The 17,537-nt window shown below is 44.6% G+C and overlaps 1 protein-coding gene across 5 annotated transcripts in view; it reads right to left on the reverse strand.

Moving 5' to 3' along the window:
* Positions 1-896: 896 nt before the first annotated feature.
* MYOF (myoferlin) overlaps positions 897-17,537 on the reverse strand; it is a 177,612-nt gene continuing 160,971 nt past the window's right edge. For all 5 annotated transcript variants that reach the window (XM_069567540.1, XM_069567537.1, XM_069567539.1 and 2 more), the window contains 8 exons: positions 15,265-15,353; positions 15,079-15,174; positions 11,390-11,531; positions 8,804-8,903; positions 5,846-6,036; positions 3,751-3,860; positions 3,235-3,382; positions 897-1,448 (listed from right to left, as the gene is read on the reverse strand). In XM_069567540.1, the coding sequence (XP_069423641.1) occupies positions 1,410-1,448; positions 3,235-3,382; positions 3,751-3,860; positions 5,846-6,036; positions 8,804-8,903; positions 11,390-11,531; positions 15,079-15,174; positions 15,265-15,353 (915 nt within the window). In that variant the 3' untranslated portion in view covers positions 897-1,409. The remainder of the gene's footprint in view (positions 1,449-3,234; positions 3,383-3,750; positions 3,861-5,845; positions 6,037-8,803; positions 8,904-11,389; positions 11,532-15,078; positions 15,175-15,264; positions 15,354-17,537) is intronic.

Here is a 17,537-nt window from a genome sequence, read left to right on the forward strand (position 1 = left end):
AGTTTTCTGAGGAACCTCCATACAATTTTCCATAGTGGCTGCATCAATTTACTTCCCCACAAATAGTGCACGAGGGTTCCCTTTTCTCCACACCTTCTCCAGCATCTGTTATTTGTAGACTTAATGATGTCCACTCTGACTGGTGTGAGGTGGTACCTCATTGTAGTTTTGACTTGCATTTCTGTAATAATTAGTGATGTTGAACATCTTTTCATGGGCCTATTGGCAATCTAGATGTCTTCTCCGGAGAAGTGTCTTTTTAGGTCTTCTGCCCAGTTTTGGATTGGGTTGACTGGTTTTTTGTTGTTGTTGTGTGAGCTGTTCATATATTTTGGAAATTATGCACTTGTTGATCACATCATTTGTAAATATTTTCTCCCATTCTGTAGACTGTCTTTTTGGTTTGTTTATGGTTTCCTTTGCTGTGCAAAAGCTTTTAAGTTTGATTAGGTCCTGTTTATTTTTGTTTTTATTTCTATTGAACATTGGTACTATTTATGTCAGAGAATGTTTTTCCTGTTTTCTAGAATTTTTATGGTGTCATGTCTTAAGTTTTTAAGCCATTTTGAGTTTATTTTTGTGTATAGTGAGTTCTAACATCATTGATTTTCATGCATATATCTCAATTTCTTCAGCTGCAAGATGGGGTTAATAATGTTACCTACCTTTTACAGGATTACCTTGAGGACTAAGTTAGTTAATATGCATAAAGCATTTAGAACAATAGTGTGCATAGAATAAATAAATGTTAATTTATTATATTGGCAAGATTTGGCGATATGCTTATAAAGGAATTATAGCCAACCGCCAGGGCATACCATTCTATCCACTGACACCCAGACTGGAAGTTGCCTCTTTCTCAGCTTGGCCCACAGCTGCAACAAATAGGTATATGCTGAAGGTGAAATGTTTTTATTTGGGTTCATCACAGAGGTTGAATATATACTCTTATGACATTTATCCATACAAAATATAGCAATGGTTGCAGGCATAAATAACAATTCCTCTAACTATTCTACTATTTTATAATGCACAGCCCTTTTCGTGGACTACAGGTAAGAAGTATATGAAATCACAATCCAGAAATTCTCATGTTCTATTTCAGCAATTTACAAATTGAATTATAGAAGTAGGACACATAAAAAAAGATTTTTAAATGGAACCAGCCACCTTGAAAATTACTATGAAAAATACATGGTGAAAACCTTTAATACTTCAAAAGGTAAGATGAAAATGTTGCCTGTTAGCCTGACTTGGAACCTAGATGCTCTGGGAAGTGATGGGGCTTGGCGAAGTAGTGTAATTGCCTCTGCAATGTAGTCTCAGACACAGACTCATTCTTGGTTTTAATCTGTTAATAGAGACAGGATTCTCTCATTGCTGGATGACTCTTGAAAACTTTGCTTCTGTTACGCATTTGGTCTCACAATCTTCATTGACAAATAGTTCTGAAAAGGAAACAGAAACAGGGTTTTATACATATATATAACTTAGGGATTCTTCATCATGGTACCACTGACACTTAGGACCAGATGATGCTTGTTGGAGACTGTGCATTGCAGGATGTTCAGCGGCATCCTTGGCCTCTACCCACTAGTTTCCAGTATCACCCCCAGTTGTGACCACCAGATGTCTCCAGGCATCCAAATGTCCTGGGGGGCAAGATTGCTCCCAGTTGAGAACCACTGATTTAAATCAACAGAGTCTAACTCAAGAAGAAGAAATAACTATAAGGGGTTTTCTAAATGGTCAAGACAGATTGAGCTACCTACAATAAGAAAATACTGGGTTGGCCAAGAAGTTCATTCAGGTTTTGCCATAAGATCTTACAGAAAAATCCAAATGAACTTTTTGGCCAAACCGGTAGTATGCATGTACTTACAGCTGAAAGTATCTGCTGGGGGAAAGGAAGACACCAACTCCCTGCTCTTGGGGTTGTGTGACTATGCTACTAAACACAAAATAATCTGTATTATGAATATGAACTGAAGGAGTGGTTTCTGAATGCTTGGACTCTCCCTTCTCCACTGGGCACGCTAAGCTTAAACGCCCCCTCCTTGGTGCAACCATCCTCAGCAATGGGGTCTGATGGTCATTTTTTCATACCTCTGGACCAGGCTGCCTTTCATAGTAATTTACTTGTTCGTATCTTGCAGACAAGCAGACACGTGATCTGCTTGTGGGCAGAAATCCTGCCTTGGGCATCTCTGTATTCTGATTTTTACCCTATAGCAGATGCTCAACAAATTCCTGGATTCTCAGAGGAATGAAGACACTGCTTCCAGGCACACTGACAAACCTCCCATTTGAACTCCCTTTGTGACTGTGGAGATGAAGGGGATGTTATGTGATGTGGGCCTTAAAGAATGAGGGAGCTTTTAACAGCCAGAACACAGGTTAAGGAACAGTCTTGGCAAAGGCATCCTGGCAGGTTAGGGCAATACTTCTTTGGGGAGGCCAACTCAATTTGGATGGAGTTCAGGGGGGTGTGGTAAGTTGCTCCAGTCGTGTCCAATTCTTTGCAACACTATAGCCCATAGCTTCTCAGGCTCCTCTGTCCATGGGATTCTCTAGGTAAGAATACTGCATTGGGTTGCCATGCCCTCCTCCAGGGGATTTTCCCAACTCAGGGGCTGAACCTGTGTCTCTTATGTCTCCTACATTGGCAGGTGGGTTCTTTGCCACTGGTGCCACCTGGGAAGCCCCCAGAGTTCAAGGGTGGTGCAGGCTTCTAATGAGCCCAGGATGCATGAAAGGTCAAGAGTTAAGATGTAGGATGGTTTGGAACAAAAAGTCTGAAGGCAGAAAGATCCATCAGAAATGCTAGCTCTGGTTCAGACCCACACTGATAAAGGCGTGAGGGATTTCTTCTAGAATTCCTGAGACCAAAGTTTTGTTTTGTTTTGTTTCTAATAGACCCTGAAGTTCTACCTGTAATTCATAAAACCTGGAGAATGTGATTCACAGACTACAGCCCTCCAGGCTCCACTGTTCATGGGATTTCCTGGGCAAGAATACTGGAGTGGGTTGCCATTTCCTTCTCTAGGAGATCTTCCCAACCCAGGAATCAAACCTGAGTCTCCTGCATCGACAGGCGGATTCTTTACCACTGAGCCACCAGGGAAGCCCCAAGGTAGGTCATTTTACTGAACAGCAAAAACGGCAAGTACCAACTGAGATGACCAACCATAATTCACACCCAGAAGGCCAAGACAAGAGGCCAAGGACTCATACCGGTAAGGAATAGAGAAGCACAGCCACAAAGAGCAGCAGGATCAGCAGGATCAACAGGGCAATGATGACCCACTTAAATCGGCGCCACACGATGAACCTCATGGTCTTGCATGGGTTGGTGAACCACAGGAAGGAGGTTTCTGGTCGGCTGCATTGCAAAGAAATGGTTTTACCTACCCAACTCAGCAGGGACAGATATTTTACATCTCAGAGCATAACACAGTTTAAAGAATAATTAATAATGTTTTACAAAGCCAAGGAAAGATATTATTCCCCTTAGTTGGCTGAGAGAGTCTTTAACCTTTCATGACTTCTTAAGATGCTGAAGACACACTGGACTTTGGTTTCACAGAAAGGAGAATGGTTAAAATGAAGCCAGATCACCAATCTCTCCATCCCCCATCCCGCCTGTTCAGTACAAAACTAAGACAACGGCTAATCCATTGCATTAAGTCAAGTGGAGGGGGGCTTTCAGACTGCAGGTGTTTGAGGATCAGAACAAAGAGGGCCTCTCACTTTGGTGGGTCCAGTTTGGGGTTCATGTTGGGTTCATCCCGTCCCTTCCCCGCTGGCCTCTCGTCGGCTTCCTTCTCATTGAGGACTTCCAATGTCATCTCCACTTTCCCCTTCAGTAAAGCAGAACAGGTTAAACACATGACATCACGTTTCACAAATATTTTCACTTCAACCCAAGGCGTATTCCCCAAGCAGTGATTTTTATTCTTGTAAAACAATCCTGAGATCGCCTTAAATCTTCCTCAAGAGATCTCATCACATTTCCTCTTCCATGTGTTTCAGAACTGACTCCTTGTGGGAAACTGAGAGGACAAATTGCTTTCCCTCCTCCCTGCTTTCCCGGATCCCCATCATTCTAACTTTTTCACATCCATCTCCTTGCCTGCTCACATTATCTCCCTTTGTAACTGTGCTTGGACCCAGATTAATCTGAATACTGCTAATGACAATAGCTAACATTGAGCATTTGTTATGGGCTCCAGGAGAGCCTCTGTGCTTCATGGGACCCCTACTGTATGGAGCAGTGCTGGCACTTAGTAAGCACCCACTGTATACTTGCAGAACAAAGGCATGAGTGAATGGATGCTGCCTCCCTGTTCACAGGTGCCTGAGGGGTGCAGGGGGCACTGCTTAAGCCTTTTACAGGGACACTCTAGTGTGATGCTCAGGACAGTCCTAGAAGTCAGGTACTGCTGTGGTCCTCCAGTGCACATGAGGACACTGAGGCTGCAAGAGCTCTAGAAACTTGCCCACTCTGATAGCCAGGCTTAACTGGGGTGGTAACAGGCTTTCTAGAACCTGGAACCCACAAAGTCACCAGCAATCTGAGAACTTCTGACGCTGATGCTCATTAGGTGATGAAGCACAGATGCCTCCTCAGTCAACAAGTCAAAGATAGGTATCTCTCTATGGCAGTGAAAGTTGTTCAGTCATGTCTGACTCTTTGCGACCCCATGGACTATACTGTCCATGGAATTCTTTAGGCCAAAATACTGATGTGGGTAGCCTTTCCCTTCTCCAGGGGACCTTCCCGATTCAAGAATCGAACTGGGGGCTCCTGCGTTGCAGGTGGATTCTTTGCCAGCTGAGCTATCAGGAAAGTGTGTCTATGGCAAGGTAATTCCTATTTTTAAGCCCGTTCTTTCAAGTCTATAAAATGGAGGTAATGTCTGCTTCATGGGGTTATCAGCAGAGCTAAATGAGATTATGTACAAACTGCTCTAGAGTGGCAGGAAGCTAGCTTCACCAGGGATAGAGGAAGTGATAGATTGCAACGGGCACAAGGAAACCTCTGGGGATAATGGGAATGTTCTGGAGCTTGATTATGGTGGTGGTTTCATGAGCATATGTATCTGTCAAAACTCAAATTGTGCACTTTTGTTGTCTTCTGTTTTGAGTGAGTGCAGTTTATTTTATGTATTGGGTTGGCCAAAAAGGTCATTCGGGTATTCTGTACAGCAAAATCCGAGCGAACTTTTTGGCCAACCGAGTAAATTTTAAAGTTGTTTTAAAACACAAGATTATGAATGTAAGACATTCAGTATGTTGTCTAGTTTATAATAAGTAGTTTAAAATGCTTATTATTAGTAATACGCAATGAATTAAATAGCCTTTTTGTGACAGGGCATGGCACTACTGCTTCTACGTTGAAATTATCTTGAGTTTTCCAAATGTGCTCATAACTTATGGCCTTAAAGTTCAATGGATGCTCATACTCCTTGCTTCTTCCATCTTTAAATTTAAATTTTTTCAAGATGAGAACAGCTTAAATTTGAAGTTTCTTTTTCTGTACTGAATTGTACTGGAAGCTCAGAGTAAATTAGCACTTCTGGTGAAAGAGAGTCCCACAAAAATATAGTATAATCACATGCACTCCCAGTTTTTTGACAATTCCAATCCTTCTATCTTCCACTCAACCCCAAACATATGTTCGCAGCATCTGCCACCTTCTCCTATAATCCCAGGTACAACCCGTTCCCAAAACTTAAAAGTACCACCAATTCAACCTTCCTTATCTGCAGCAAATCTACTCATAAAGGGCAAAACCTAAAGAAGAAAAGGAATAAACCCCCAACCAGGAAATACTCATACATACAGCCATCACACGGGCGCCGTCTTTTTCTGTGTAGCAAGGCCACCATCCTTTCATGGACTTCTGCTCAAAGAGAGAGGCAGTTTTCACTTTCAGGGGGTTCACGGCTTTGAGGTCTGGAATCATGTTCAAATTGCATTTCTCTGGTGATTTTGCTGGAATGATGGTATGATGCAAATCAAGTTCCAGGAAACCTAGCCAAGGAAACATTAAACCCAAATAAATTTCAAGTGGATCAGGCGATGTTCACAAGTAAACAGAATGTACTTGTCAGAAGAGAGGTCTAGACTGTGACTTTGAACAGGTGACAGGTGAGTTAGAGAAATGGAGCCTTGTAGACAGTTAAAATTCTTTCAAGATAGGATGGAAAATGGCAAAAGTATCTGCCCACTGCTCTGCATCTCACAGAGGTCTACCCGCTTTATTTCTCAGAGACAGGAGCATAAATGGAGTTCTTCTGCAAGCTCAAAATAATTAAACACCTAAGAGCACAATTTCCACTAGACTTGGAATTTGCTCATGTTGGTTCTAAACTTCCCCGAACAGTCATTTGGCTTTGGGTAAAGACAACTGGTACTTGGAACATGGGAAGTGCCATCGAACAGTCAAGTTCAAGTCTCTCCTAGTGAAACCTCAGAAACAAGAATTTGAGAAGGAACATTGAATTCTCATCAGAACATTCTTCCCAGGAACTAGGAAGCCCAGCTCAGGGTGCCCAGAGAAGCACAGGTTTTCTTCCGTGATCTGAGGCATGAGCTTTCTTGTAGTTAATGACCATCTTTGATTGTCTTTGGGGCTTGGGAACTCCCAGGACCCCTCTCCTTCAGATGATCGTCTGGGTATGTTGGGTCAAGTCTATGAATTACTTACTGGGACAAAAGGTGGTCTTCAACAGGGATAGCAAAGAGCACCAGGGAGGGGGTGGCAGATTCTCTATAAACTTAGAAACTGTCCTTCATCTTAATGCATCCATAGCCCACAAGCCTTTCTGGAGTTTATGCCTGTTTTTATTTTGCCTCTCTCCTTTTGGTAATAACTGCAACCATTTACCCACTAGTTATCAGAGATACAGTCATCCTCATTTGTTGTCAGACTGTTCTGTTTCAGTTCCAAGGGAAAACTCTCTACTGTTCTTCATGCTGAATTAGCATACTCCCGTGAAGAGGGAACATTGCCTGGCATTCCAGTAAACAAAGTGTTACCCACTATCCCAGTTCTACAAGGATCAGGACCTTAGTCACTGCAGCCCCCACCTGAGTCTGTGACCCAAGGGGGATTCAAGATGGAGGGGGAAGCATTCTGACCTTTGCGTTTGGCTCTGGCTAGCTAAGATGCATATCTAAGGCATAATTTCAACAGGTCCAGGATCTTGTATCTCTCCAAACATAGCAAAGCACTAAAGTCATTAACTTGAGATATCTGTTCTTTGTGATTAGGCGTAATCTTTTGATGTTTGACTACCTGTTTTTTTCTCTCCCCCACCCAGCAGAAACCTCTTCTATCCTGGCTCCTTAGAGCTCTCTGAGAGGTGGTGTCCTAGGTTGCAGTCCTCAGTAAGATGCCTGGACTCACAACTTTTAGATTGTACGTTTTTCTTCAGTTCAGCACTTTAATACTCACTTGTCTGTTCAATTCTTATTAAGAACCAACTAAGCCAAAGCCACTGCACTCTGTGTTGTGCAGGGCAGAGGGATGAACACGATGTAGCCACTGACCACTGCTGGGCTTCTCCTCTGCCAGGAGAGATGCTCTGGAGGCAGGGAGGTGAGCTCGGGGCTTCTGTAATGCTGGCTTCGAGAAAGTTACGTCTGAACTGGCAAGTGGCAGAGATCACAGAAATAAGAAAATAAATGTGCATGATACCGCAGGTTACACTGTTTAGGAAAGCGGGAGGAAAGGAGAGGAGGGCGTCAGAGGACTCTGGGTGTTATGGCCTGAGCTACTGGGAGAGGCTGCACGCAGGTATGAGGTCAGGGCAGAAAGGCTGAGTTTGATCTTAGTCACGATAAATTTGAGGTGCCAGCTGAACGTACAGGTAAAAGGTTCCGGTGGGGTGTGGGGAATAATCATCATAAGTTTTCTTTTTTTCAAACTGAGACATAATTGACAAAGGGCACTGTGTAAGTCAAAGGTATATAGTGTGTTGATTTGATACACTGCATAGAGCAGTCAGTATGAGTCATCCCAGTATTTCTTGTTACTGTATGGCAGGCACCGTGGGCGGCCAGGCTGTACCTCCAAGTCTACGAGTCATACCTTGCATAGAGCGAGAATGGAAGCTTTGCCTTCAACAGAGGAGGGGTTGGTAAGTCACTGAGAGAGCCTGGGGAGGATCCACAAAACGCTAGGGAGAACAAAGGCCTGTGTTTAAAGAGTGAGAGGAAGGAACAGAGCGGGCCAGTGAGACACCCAAGGCCTGGGAGAGAGAAAATCTGCACACTGTGCTTTGCAGGGACTCGAGAGAGGGCCAGGAAATGGAGGGGCCCGCAGTGGGGCTTAACAAGGGCCTTTTACCACAGAGAAGGGTGGGGAGGAATGACGGCTGGGATCTTAGAGGACCGCGGTGACTTCTGAGAGGCGGAGGAAGCCGATTCTGAGGTGTTGATGGGAGGGAGAAGAGGGAGCGAGAAAAGAAAAGAGGTTTGGAAGTGGAGGCAAGGCTGAGGCATACCTGAAAACAAAATCTGTGTCTTCATAACATGTCAGAAGCTGGTGCAAGAGCCTACCCCAGGACCCTGAGGGTGGACGGGGCCCACACAAGGGGTGCCGTTCACTGCGCCCACTTCTCAGAGGACCTGGGATAGCGCCCAGCAGGCCACAGTGCCCAGAGGCCATCCAGGCAGTGAATGTGACCCCAGCCCCACAGGACTGGAGATTTAAATAACTGATTCCAAGTTCTAGTTGGTTTAACTAATTTCAAGTACAATATCTTAGAGAAAAGTATCCGCATGTCAGCCTTACCCAAGTAGTCATCCAGAGAAAACTTGTCATTGTCCCATATCTGAATGACCAGTCTGGGTGGGACCCGAAATTCAGTTTGGTCAATACTCCAGAAATGCTCCTAAAATGCCAAGAGGAACAGACAAGCCAAAATGATACAGATTACTGGACTGTTAAAACCCTCCCCTGGGGCCTCTTGAAAATGCAACCTCAAGAGGCCCCTCTTGTCTCCTTTGCATCCCCACCCAAAACCCCATCTTCTAGCCTGCTGCCCCCGCCCCATGTGTATGTAAGGCAGGCAGGCGCCCCAGGAAATTTCAAGACCACCAGCTGGGCGACAAAAAGGTTGTCCGAGGCAGTTGCCAAACAGAAGGTTTCCCGCCGCGTTTCTATCAGTGTGACTTCCTGCTGCCACTCCTGGGGTTTGGGGGCGGTGGGGAGGGTAATTCTGTCTCCTAAACACCATGGCCTGGTTAGATTATCCTCCCAAAGCCAAGCTGTTCTAAACCAGACCAAAATATCCCCTGCTGGGGTGTTACTTCTGCCCAGCAATCTCCCCACCGTCCCAGGGATGTCTGAGCACACTCACTCCACATGGGAGTGAGAGATGGAAGCCCACATTTCACTCTTATCAGTGCAGATTTAAAATTCCTGGCAGTTTTGGTTTTTGAAAAATACTGCTAGTTTTACATACTGTAAAACTAAGACCCTCTGATCCTTCAGACTCGAGTTAGGTGCAGAGAGGATGGGGTGAGGTTCCTCCAGGTTCTCACCTCTGGTCCCTGCCTCTGCTCAGATAATATCAGCCAAGGATCATGACACCTCCATGGCCTGATTGCACCTAAGTTCCTCTGGCCCCAGAAGAAAGGGAATTCCCCCAATATTTCATGAATTTGAAGGAAGATTATTGGGTTGTTGGTTTTGCAGATGACAGTCTGAGATGTGTCCCTTTGCAGGACTTAGAGGGCCTGGCTCTGAGGGGCCGAGAAGCCCGCTCTACCATTGTCTGGCCTCACCTGACTGTCCTGTGTGGGATTACTCAGGATGCTGAGAGGTCCAGCTTAGATGTGAGTAAATAGGAAAGGAAACTTTACCTAAAGGCCTACCTGACCCCAAACCCCTCACCTTCCCCCTGGTCTGTCTCAACATTTGAAAGTATGCATAAGCACCAGGATGAGCCTCTGCATCTTTAAAAAGTGCCCTTGGAAGGCATTCATCTCACCTAAATGGAAAAAGTGCTCATTAGGCAATGGCACCCCACTCCAGTACTCTTGCCTGGAAAATCCCATGGACAGAGGACCCTGGGAGGCTGCAGTCTATGGGGTCACTGAGGGTCGGACACGACTGAGTGACTTCACTTTCCCTTTTCCCTTTCATGCATTGGAGAAGGAAATGGCAACCCACTCCGGTGTTCTTGCCTGGAGAATCCCAGGGATGGGGGAGCCTGGTGGGCTGCCGTCTATGGGGTCGCACAGAGTCAGACACGACTGAAGCAACTTAGCAGCAGCAGAGCATCAGCAGCAGGTAGGGCCTGGCCTGCTGGGACAGGACAGGGCTGTATCCTGATCCAGGTGTAGGGGGAAGAGGTGACTGAGGCAGAGCTAGGAAAAGTTTATGGAATATGGTTGGGAGGGGAAACGGGACAAGGGCCTATAAAAGACAGCTGTTATTATTACCTGCCCCACAGATTTTTCCTAGAGATTCTATTCCTCCAGTCCATGCAGTTTGGGGAGGACTGACTTTATCCTTAACTCTAGAGCTGCACCAATCAGGGCACTGCATCCCTGGGCACCACCAGCTGGCTCAGAGACGGGCACTTGGCCTCAGACAGGCCAACTCTGGGGTCCAATCTCAGAACCCTGGTTGGCGCCTTTGGGGACTTGATCTGTCTCTACTGAGACCTGCCGGTAGCCACCCTACCTCCAACCAGGGAGTGAGGCCCATGGGTGAAGGCAGAGCAGAGGGGTGGAGGAGGTGACCGCAGTTTCTAAAGACATCAGTTCAACCTGGGCTCCAGGCTATCCTTAAGCCAGTCAACCCTGGCCTTTTTAGTAATGTGAACCAATAAATCACATTTTTGGTACAAGCCAGTTTGAGTTGAGTTCTGTAACCCAGAGTCTTATAAATTAAGACCAGGAGGGCCCTGAACTCTCATGGAAGTGCTCCCGAAGGGAGGAAGGCAGATGCTTAAGTTTAATAAGGAAGGTAAGTGGGAAATTGCACCTACATTAATATTTTGTTTCTGGCTAGCTAGTCCAACAGTTCTCTTTATCAGGGGAAGAAATCGGTCTCCCGTGACGTAAATACATACTTAGGTTGGGGTATGTATGGACACAGGGGGTTTTTACCAGATCCTTCCCCCATCTGCCAACATGCCAGGGAAGAAAAGCTGTGTTCCTTTTACCCCTAACTACACAAATACCTACTAGAGTTGTGTGACCCTGGGCAAGTATCTGCACCAGTGGGGTCTCTGAATGCCCCCCACCTTACCAAGAGGGAGCTGGACCCATGACCTCCAAGGTGCTGAGCACCTCCGACCTTTTCTCAGTGTCCACATTAAGAAAGACCCATGATGTCCCTGCCCCACTGGCACATTGCAGAACTCACTTTTTTAGCAACGAGACAGAGCTGTTCAGCTGGGAGGTAGTCAAAAGGGAAGACAAATCTCCAGTTAAAGTTCCCTTCACCATCCAAGGACCTGTAATGGACATCTGTTTTCTGTTTGTTTTCTTCATTGCCAGGAATCCAGCTGAAAAACAGAAGCAAACAGGCTTAGCTTCATGTGATTGACAAGTAATCTAGCCGCAAAATCGTGCAGTGATCAGGAGAGTGAAGGGCAGGAGAATTAATGCACTTTTCTTGGGCAGGTTCCAGTTATCTATGGAGCTGGGGAGGCCGGGGGTGGTGATTTATGAAGGGGAGGCACTCTGGTGCATCCAACACAGGTTGTAGCCAAATAAAATAGAATTTCTCTAAAACCAGAGCAGGAAACCCTTTAGACTTCAGTTAACAGGGATAAGGTGAAATTTTCTGGAAAATATCAACAACTTAGCTGCTATTTTGGGAATGGTGAAGCTTGCCGGTTATGACTTTAGTCTCCCTAACTATAACTCATTGCTGTCTGTCTTCACCACTGATAGGCTCAGTGAATGTGGGTTAGTTCAAAATGTCAGCATTTCCTTTTCCATATTTTACTTAAGCAAACAAAACAGGCACGACTCAAGCAATCTTCCAGCTTCCTTTTTAAATTCTTCTTAAATGTGCTATGATCACATTAATTGAGACGAGCAAGGGAGATGTAAGCCGCTGCATCCATACTCCTATGAAAATTCATTTCTACCAACAAGTGAACATCTTTTCTTTTGACATTTGGAAAGTTCTCTTTGGCCTGTGCCTGGCAGATGGGTTAGAGGGATGAATGAGCATGTCTGGGACAAAGTGTTACCACATCCGCCAACTATGGGGAAGACTTCTGGTTTGGAACCAGAGGCACACGAGATTTGAGACGGCGAAAGTGGTGGAATGCATGGATCTCAGTACCGACTACACATTAGCATCAACTGGAGCAGCTTTCAGAAATGCTGCTGCCTGGACCCCTAGATAGAGACTGTCAGTAGGAGGCAGGCCTGGCTGTGAATCTGCTCTGCTATTGACTCTCTGAGCTTCGTTTCCCATCTGTAAAACGAGGTTAATGATACGTGCTTGCTTCACATGGTCAGCCTGAGGACAAAATGAGAAAGGCCAGAGCGGGAAGAGGGAGACCCTTAACACATGTAAGGATCAGCTACTATGAACCAGGTATACAGCATGGTATACCTGGTATTCTTTTATTCTTTTCAACTGATAACTAGCTCCATCTCATAGATGAGGAAACTGAGGTTCAGAGAGGATCTCATATATCCAGTAAGGGACAGAATTAAGTATAACTCCCACGTCTATCTGACTCCTAAGTACAGGACTACTATTCTGCCTCAAAGGACCATGGAGACTAGAAAGTCATGTGCTAATACTGGGTCCTATTATTGGTAGTGGTATTAATAGCAGTCGACTGGTAATTTTACTTTTTCTTATCAATTGACTAACCAAATAACTGAGTTGAAATATTCCTTTTGACAATTGACGTTTGCGCTTTTGAACTAGCTCAGTGAAGAGAGGGATCACACTTTTTGGCTATGACCGTGGTAGCTTCTGCTTATAAGCCAATCCTAATTGGCACCATCATCCTTCCCCAGATGGCTCACCCCTGTAGCTCTTCCCTCTCCTTTCTTATGAACCTTTTCACATTTTCATCTGAAAACAAGGTAAACAGCCATTCTCGGTGTATGTACTTGTATGTAATACCCATGTAAGTATAGCGCTAGGCATGTTATTTGTGCATTCCTCCTTTCATATATAGTATTTAGACTTTTCATTCCAAATGTGACATGGTACTTTAAGTTTTTTAATGTTTTGGCCACACCACGCAGCACGTGGGATGCCAGTTCGCTGACCAGGGATTGAACCCATAACCCCCTGCTTTGGAAGCGTGGAGTCCCAACCACTGGACCATGAGGGAAGTCCTGATATGGTATTTTAGGTTGTTTTATTCTTTGATTACCAGAGTTATCTCTCAGTCCAGTATTACTTGAGTTTGTTTCCCTGATTAGAAAAAAAAAATGCTTATGATAGTCGTCAAATAAATTTGCATATATATAATTAGCCAGAATTAGTTTTCCTTGGGGAATGGTAATAATATCCTGAAATGAGAAAGAATAATGAAGTACTTGATGAAACATTCCCTGTGTAGAGTGAACCTAAATGACAATAATTATGTCTTTAACAAAGGTTTGATTGAAGGCCACTTGGGATCATAAGGGAAACTTTATTCTCACTTCATGAATATATTACATTTCAACAAGTCTTATCTTTTACATATCAAGGAACCAAACTCAATTCATGTGGAATTGAGTAAGTTTATGGTGTGACTGTTAATTTTATGTGTCAATGTGACTGGCCGTGGGGTGCCCAGATTAAACATTATTTGGGTGTGTGTCTATGAGAATGTTTCTGGATGAGACTAGAATTTGAATCAATGGACTGGATGGCTCTCCCAAATGTAGGTGGCATCATCCAGGCTACTGGGGACTTAAACAGAACAAAAAAACAGAGGGAGGAGGAATTTACCTCCTTTTTCTGTCTCACTGATTGAACCAAGACATCTCAGGTCATCTCCTCCTGACCTTAGACTGGGATATATATATCATGGGCTCCCCTAATTCTGAGGCTTTGAACTCAGGCCGAATGATATCTCCAGCTTTCCTGGGACTCCAGTTTGCAGGTGACCAGTCGTGGGACATTTTAGCCTCCATAACGACTCTCTCTCTCCCCGTCTTTGTTTCTCTGTCTTTCCCGCTTTCTACACACACACACACACACACACACACGCACGCGCGCACGCGCGCGCGCATCCTACTTGTCCCTTTTCCTGGCGAATCCTGGTTAACGCACATAGTGTTTACTATCTGCCAGGTGCTATCCTAAATGCAATCTTCTGAATATTCCAGAGTGGTGGATACAGTCATTATCTCCATTTTACACGTGAGGAATAGTGAGTTTGCTAATTTGCCTAGCTAGTAGGGAAACCACCAGATTTCAGTCCAGCTAATTTGACGCCAGAGTCTGACTTCCTAATCCTTGGGTTCTGTATGCACCAGTGCATAACACAAAACTGACACCAACATGGATTATTTGGAATTGGATTATGCAAGTAACAGAATAATGAACACCTATGACACTTTACACATTAAATGTAGGCACTCAGTAAATGTTGGTGGAATAAATGATTTTTTAAAAAAAGCTCTAATGTTTCTCCTTTTCCATGGATGTTAATAACTTCAGGTAATATAGTTAAAAAAAAAGAAAAACAAACTTTGGGAGCTCTACTTCTGTCTCTAAGGCTAGTTACTCAAAGTATCAAAAAGGAATAAAAATGAACTGCATGACTAAAAAGTCTCATAAATAAAAAATCTGCTTAATAAATGAAACAAAACCTTTCTTTTCTTATAGGTATCAGGTGCCGTTGCTCATAAATAACATCCATACAGGCTTTTCTTTGTTCTCTCTCTGTCTCCCTGGAGCTTTCTTCCTAAGCAATGGCAGGCGGGTTCTTTACCACTAGCACCACCTGGGAAGCCCAGTAAGACATAATATCTTCAATAATCGAGATCCTATAATGGACACCCTATAATGGAACACTCATGAAGGAGAGTCTGCTTTGTTCTCTGAGTCTGTCTGAGGCTCTTGCATGCCAGCCTTACCCTTTCACATAGATGTCGCTCATTTCCTCTCCTGTGATGCTTTTCTCATCCAGGACAACATCCTTTGTGTTCCAGATAATCACACGCAGGTAATATCTACAAGAAGCACATTTTGAAGGTGTTTTATCCTCTCAGGTCCTGAACCAAGACCCCGGTGAGATATAGCAGGGTCTCAAGCTTACTTACCTCTTGGCTTTCCGGGGTGTGATGTTGAAAGGAGGCCCTGGTGGCCCCAGATTCTTGGGGAAAACATCCACCCACATCTGAAGTCTTCCCTAAGCCATTCAAAAATGAAAAGAGAAATGAAGTTACATTATGGGTGGTAGAGACTACAATCTTCTTTCAAACATCTTCAGTGAAACTAGTGCAGGTCTCCTATTAGTCCATATGGAAGGCAAGAGAAATGGAGTAAAAGAGCAAATCAAGATGAATCTTATACCAGTGTCACGTAGGCCATCCACCCTCCGTTCTCTCCCAGGAGTCTCTACATGTGCCTACTTTATCATAATCTGATTAATAAAATGAGGGGCTTGCCATCACTAACACAACCCCAAACACACATACTCCCTCTTACAGTGACTCTCAGAACAGTTTTCACACCATCTCATCCATCATCAGACTGTGCACTTGCTCTCAGTGCCAGTTTTGTGACACCCAAGGGTTTCTCCACTTACCTTGAGAGAGAAAATCAAAATAATGTAAAAATGTACTTAATTTTGTAAAAGAAAGACAGCCTGGCACTTTCAAAGCCAGAGGCTCAATGACAAAAACATCACCATTCACCAAACTGAGGGCTCCCTGCACTGGCTTGCCAGGGCCCACCGCCTGGAAGGGGCTTACAGGAACATGGAGGGTGAAAGCCTGGACTGATGCTTGCACCACCGTCTTGACGGGCTCCCCTGCCCTCCCTTTGTATCTTTGACGGCTACAGACCAGGCACACTTATCTGGCTGGAATATTCTTCCGGACAGCCTAGGAATGCTGTTAACACGCTGTGTCAACCATACAAACCAATTTAAGTTCCCAGACTGTTTTTGGATGTTCTGTATACTCTGCCTTCATGACAAAAACAGACTAGTCTTTAAGAAGGTTGCCAAGGAAACCACTAGGTTGGCTTCCTAATGCACTGGGATCAAAATGATTAACTGGGGCTCTTGGAAAGGGATATATTTTACTGTGATCCTTACTCTCTTCCAACTAATCTCGAGGGCTCAAGGGTCTAGCATACATCAAGCACATTGCAAAAATTAGCCATCTCCTAATTAGCAGTGTCTCCTAAGACCCAGCCACAGTCTGTCCAATGTGGTAGGTAGAGGTGATGGAAGTACTGGTGGATGCCCAGGGAGAAATCTTCCTTGCTTTGTTATGTCTTAAGACTATTCAGTTGAGAGGTGGGAGGGGAAAGAGGAGGAGGAATGGACTCTTTGAGGGGAAGGAAGAATAATAAGAGAAGGAAGATATGAAAATAGGGAACAGAATAAAAGTGAGTGACAAAACCATCTAGTAGGCCCAGCCCATTTGTACTTACTTCTCAAGAGACCACAGTTCTGCTCTCCATATCAACAATATTTGCACCCATTATATTAATATTTCTTAAAGTGTGATTTCCTAACCATCTGCATCAGAACCTTTCTAGATACTTGTTACAAATTCAGATTCCTGGCCCCACCTCAGACTTACTGAATCTCTGCAGGCATGGTCTGGGAATCTTCATTCTAACAAGCTTCCATATAGACTATTTTGTCATTTTCCACGTCTCCCCTTGCTTCTCTGGGAACTGACCTTCCCCTGTCACTATCCACATGGCGCCTGTGACGATCCATCCTGCGCATTGTACCCTGTCTTCCTGGCTACAGCTTAGTGGTCTAGTGGTGGATGAAGGGACCAAGTTAGGGCAACTCATCCTTTCCACATTTGGAAGCAGGTGGGGCTACATTATTATACACAAAACTCAGAAGCCGTCCACAATATTCTGACACATGGGAAGGTGCTCACAGGAAAAGTGCAGGCTAAAGGAGACTCAGAAATAGACAAAAGACAGGGCAAGATCCTGGCCCAAGTTTGTTCTGAGTCACTGTCACTCTCCTGCCTGGATTTAGTGAGTTACCTGAAAATTCTTACCATAAATCCCCCTCGTGTATGCGTGAACATGTGTTCTCAGTCACCTCAATCATGCCCAACTCTTTGCAATCCCATGGACTGTGGCCCAGCAGGCTCCTCTCTCCACGGGATTCTCTAGACAAGAATACTGGAGTTGGTTGCCATTTCCTTCTCCAGGGGATCTTCCCGACCCAGGGATTGAACCCACATCTCCTAGGTCTCCTGCATTGGCAGGCGGATTCTTTACCCACTAAACTGAAGCTAATCTGAGCTTCATTTCTATTTCTTGTATAGTTTTTAAAGTATCCAAAAGAGATAAATGAGGCAAGTCTGTGTCAGCTATTGCCACCTGGGGACTG

The sequence above is a fragment of the Ovis canadensis genome, chromosome 22 (genome assembly GCF_042477335.2).
Source record: "Ovis canadensis isolate MfBH-ARS-UI-01 breed Bighorn chromosome 22, ARS-UI_OviCan_v2, whole genome shotgun sequence".
NCBI classification, from domain to species: Eukaryota; Metazoa; Chordata; class Mammalia; order Artiodactyla; family Bovidae; genus Ovis; species Ovis canadensis.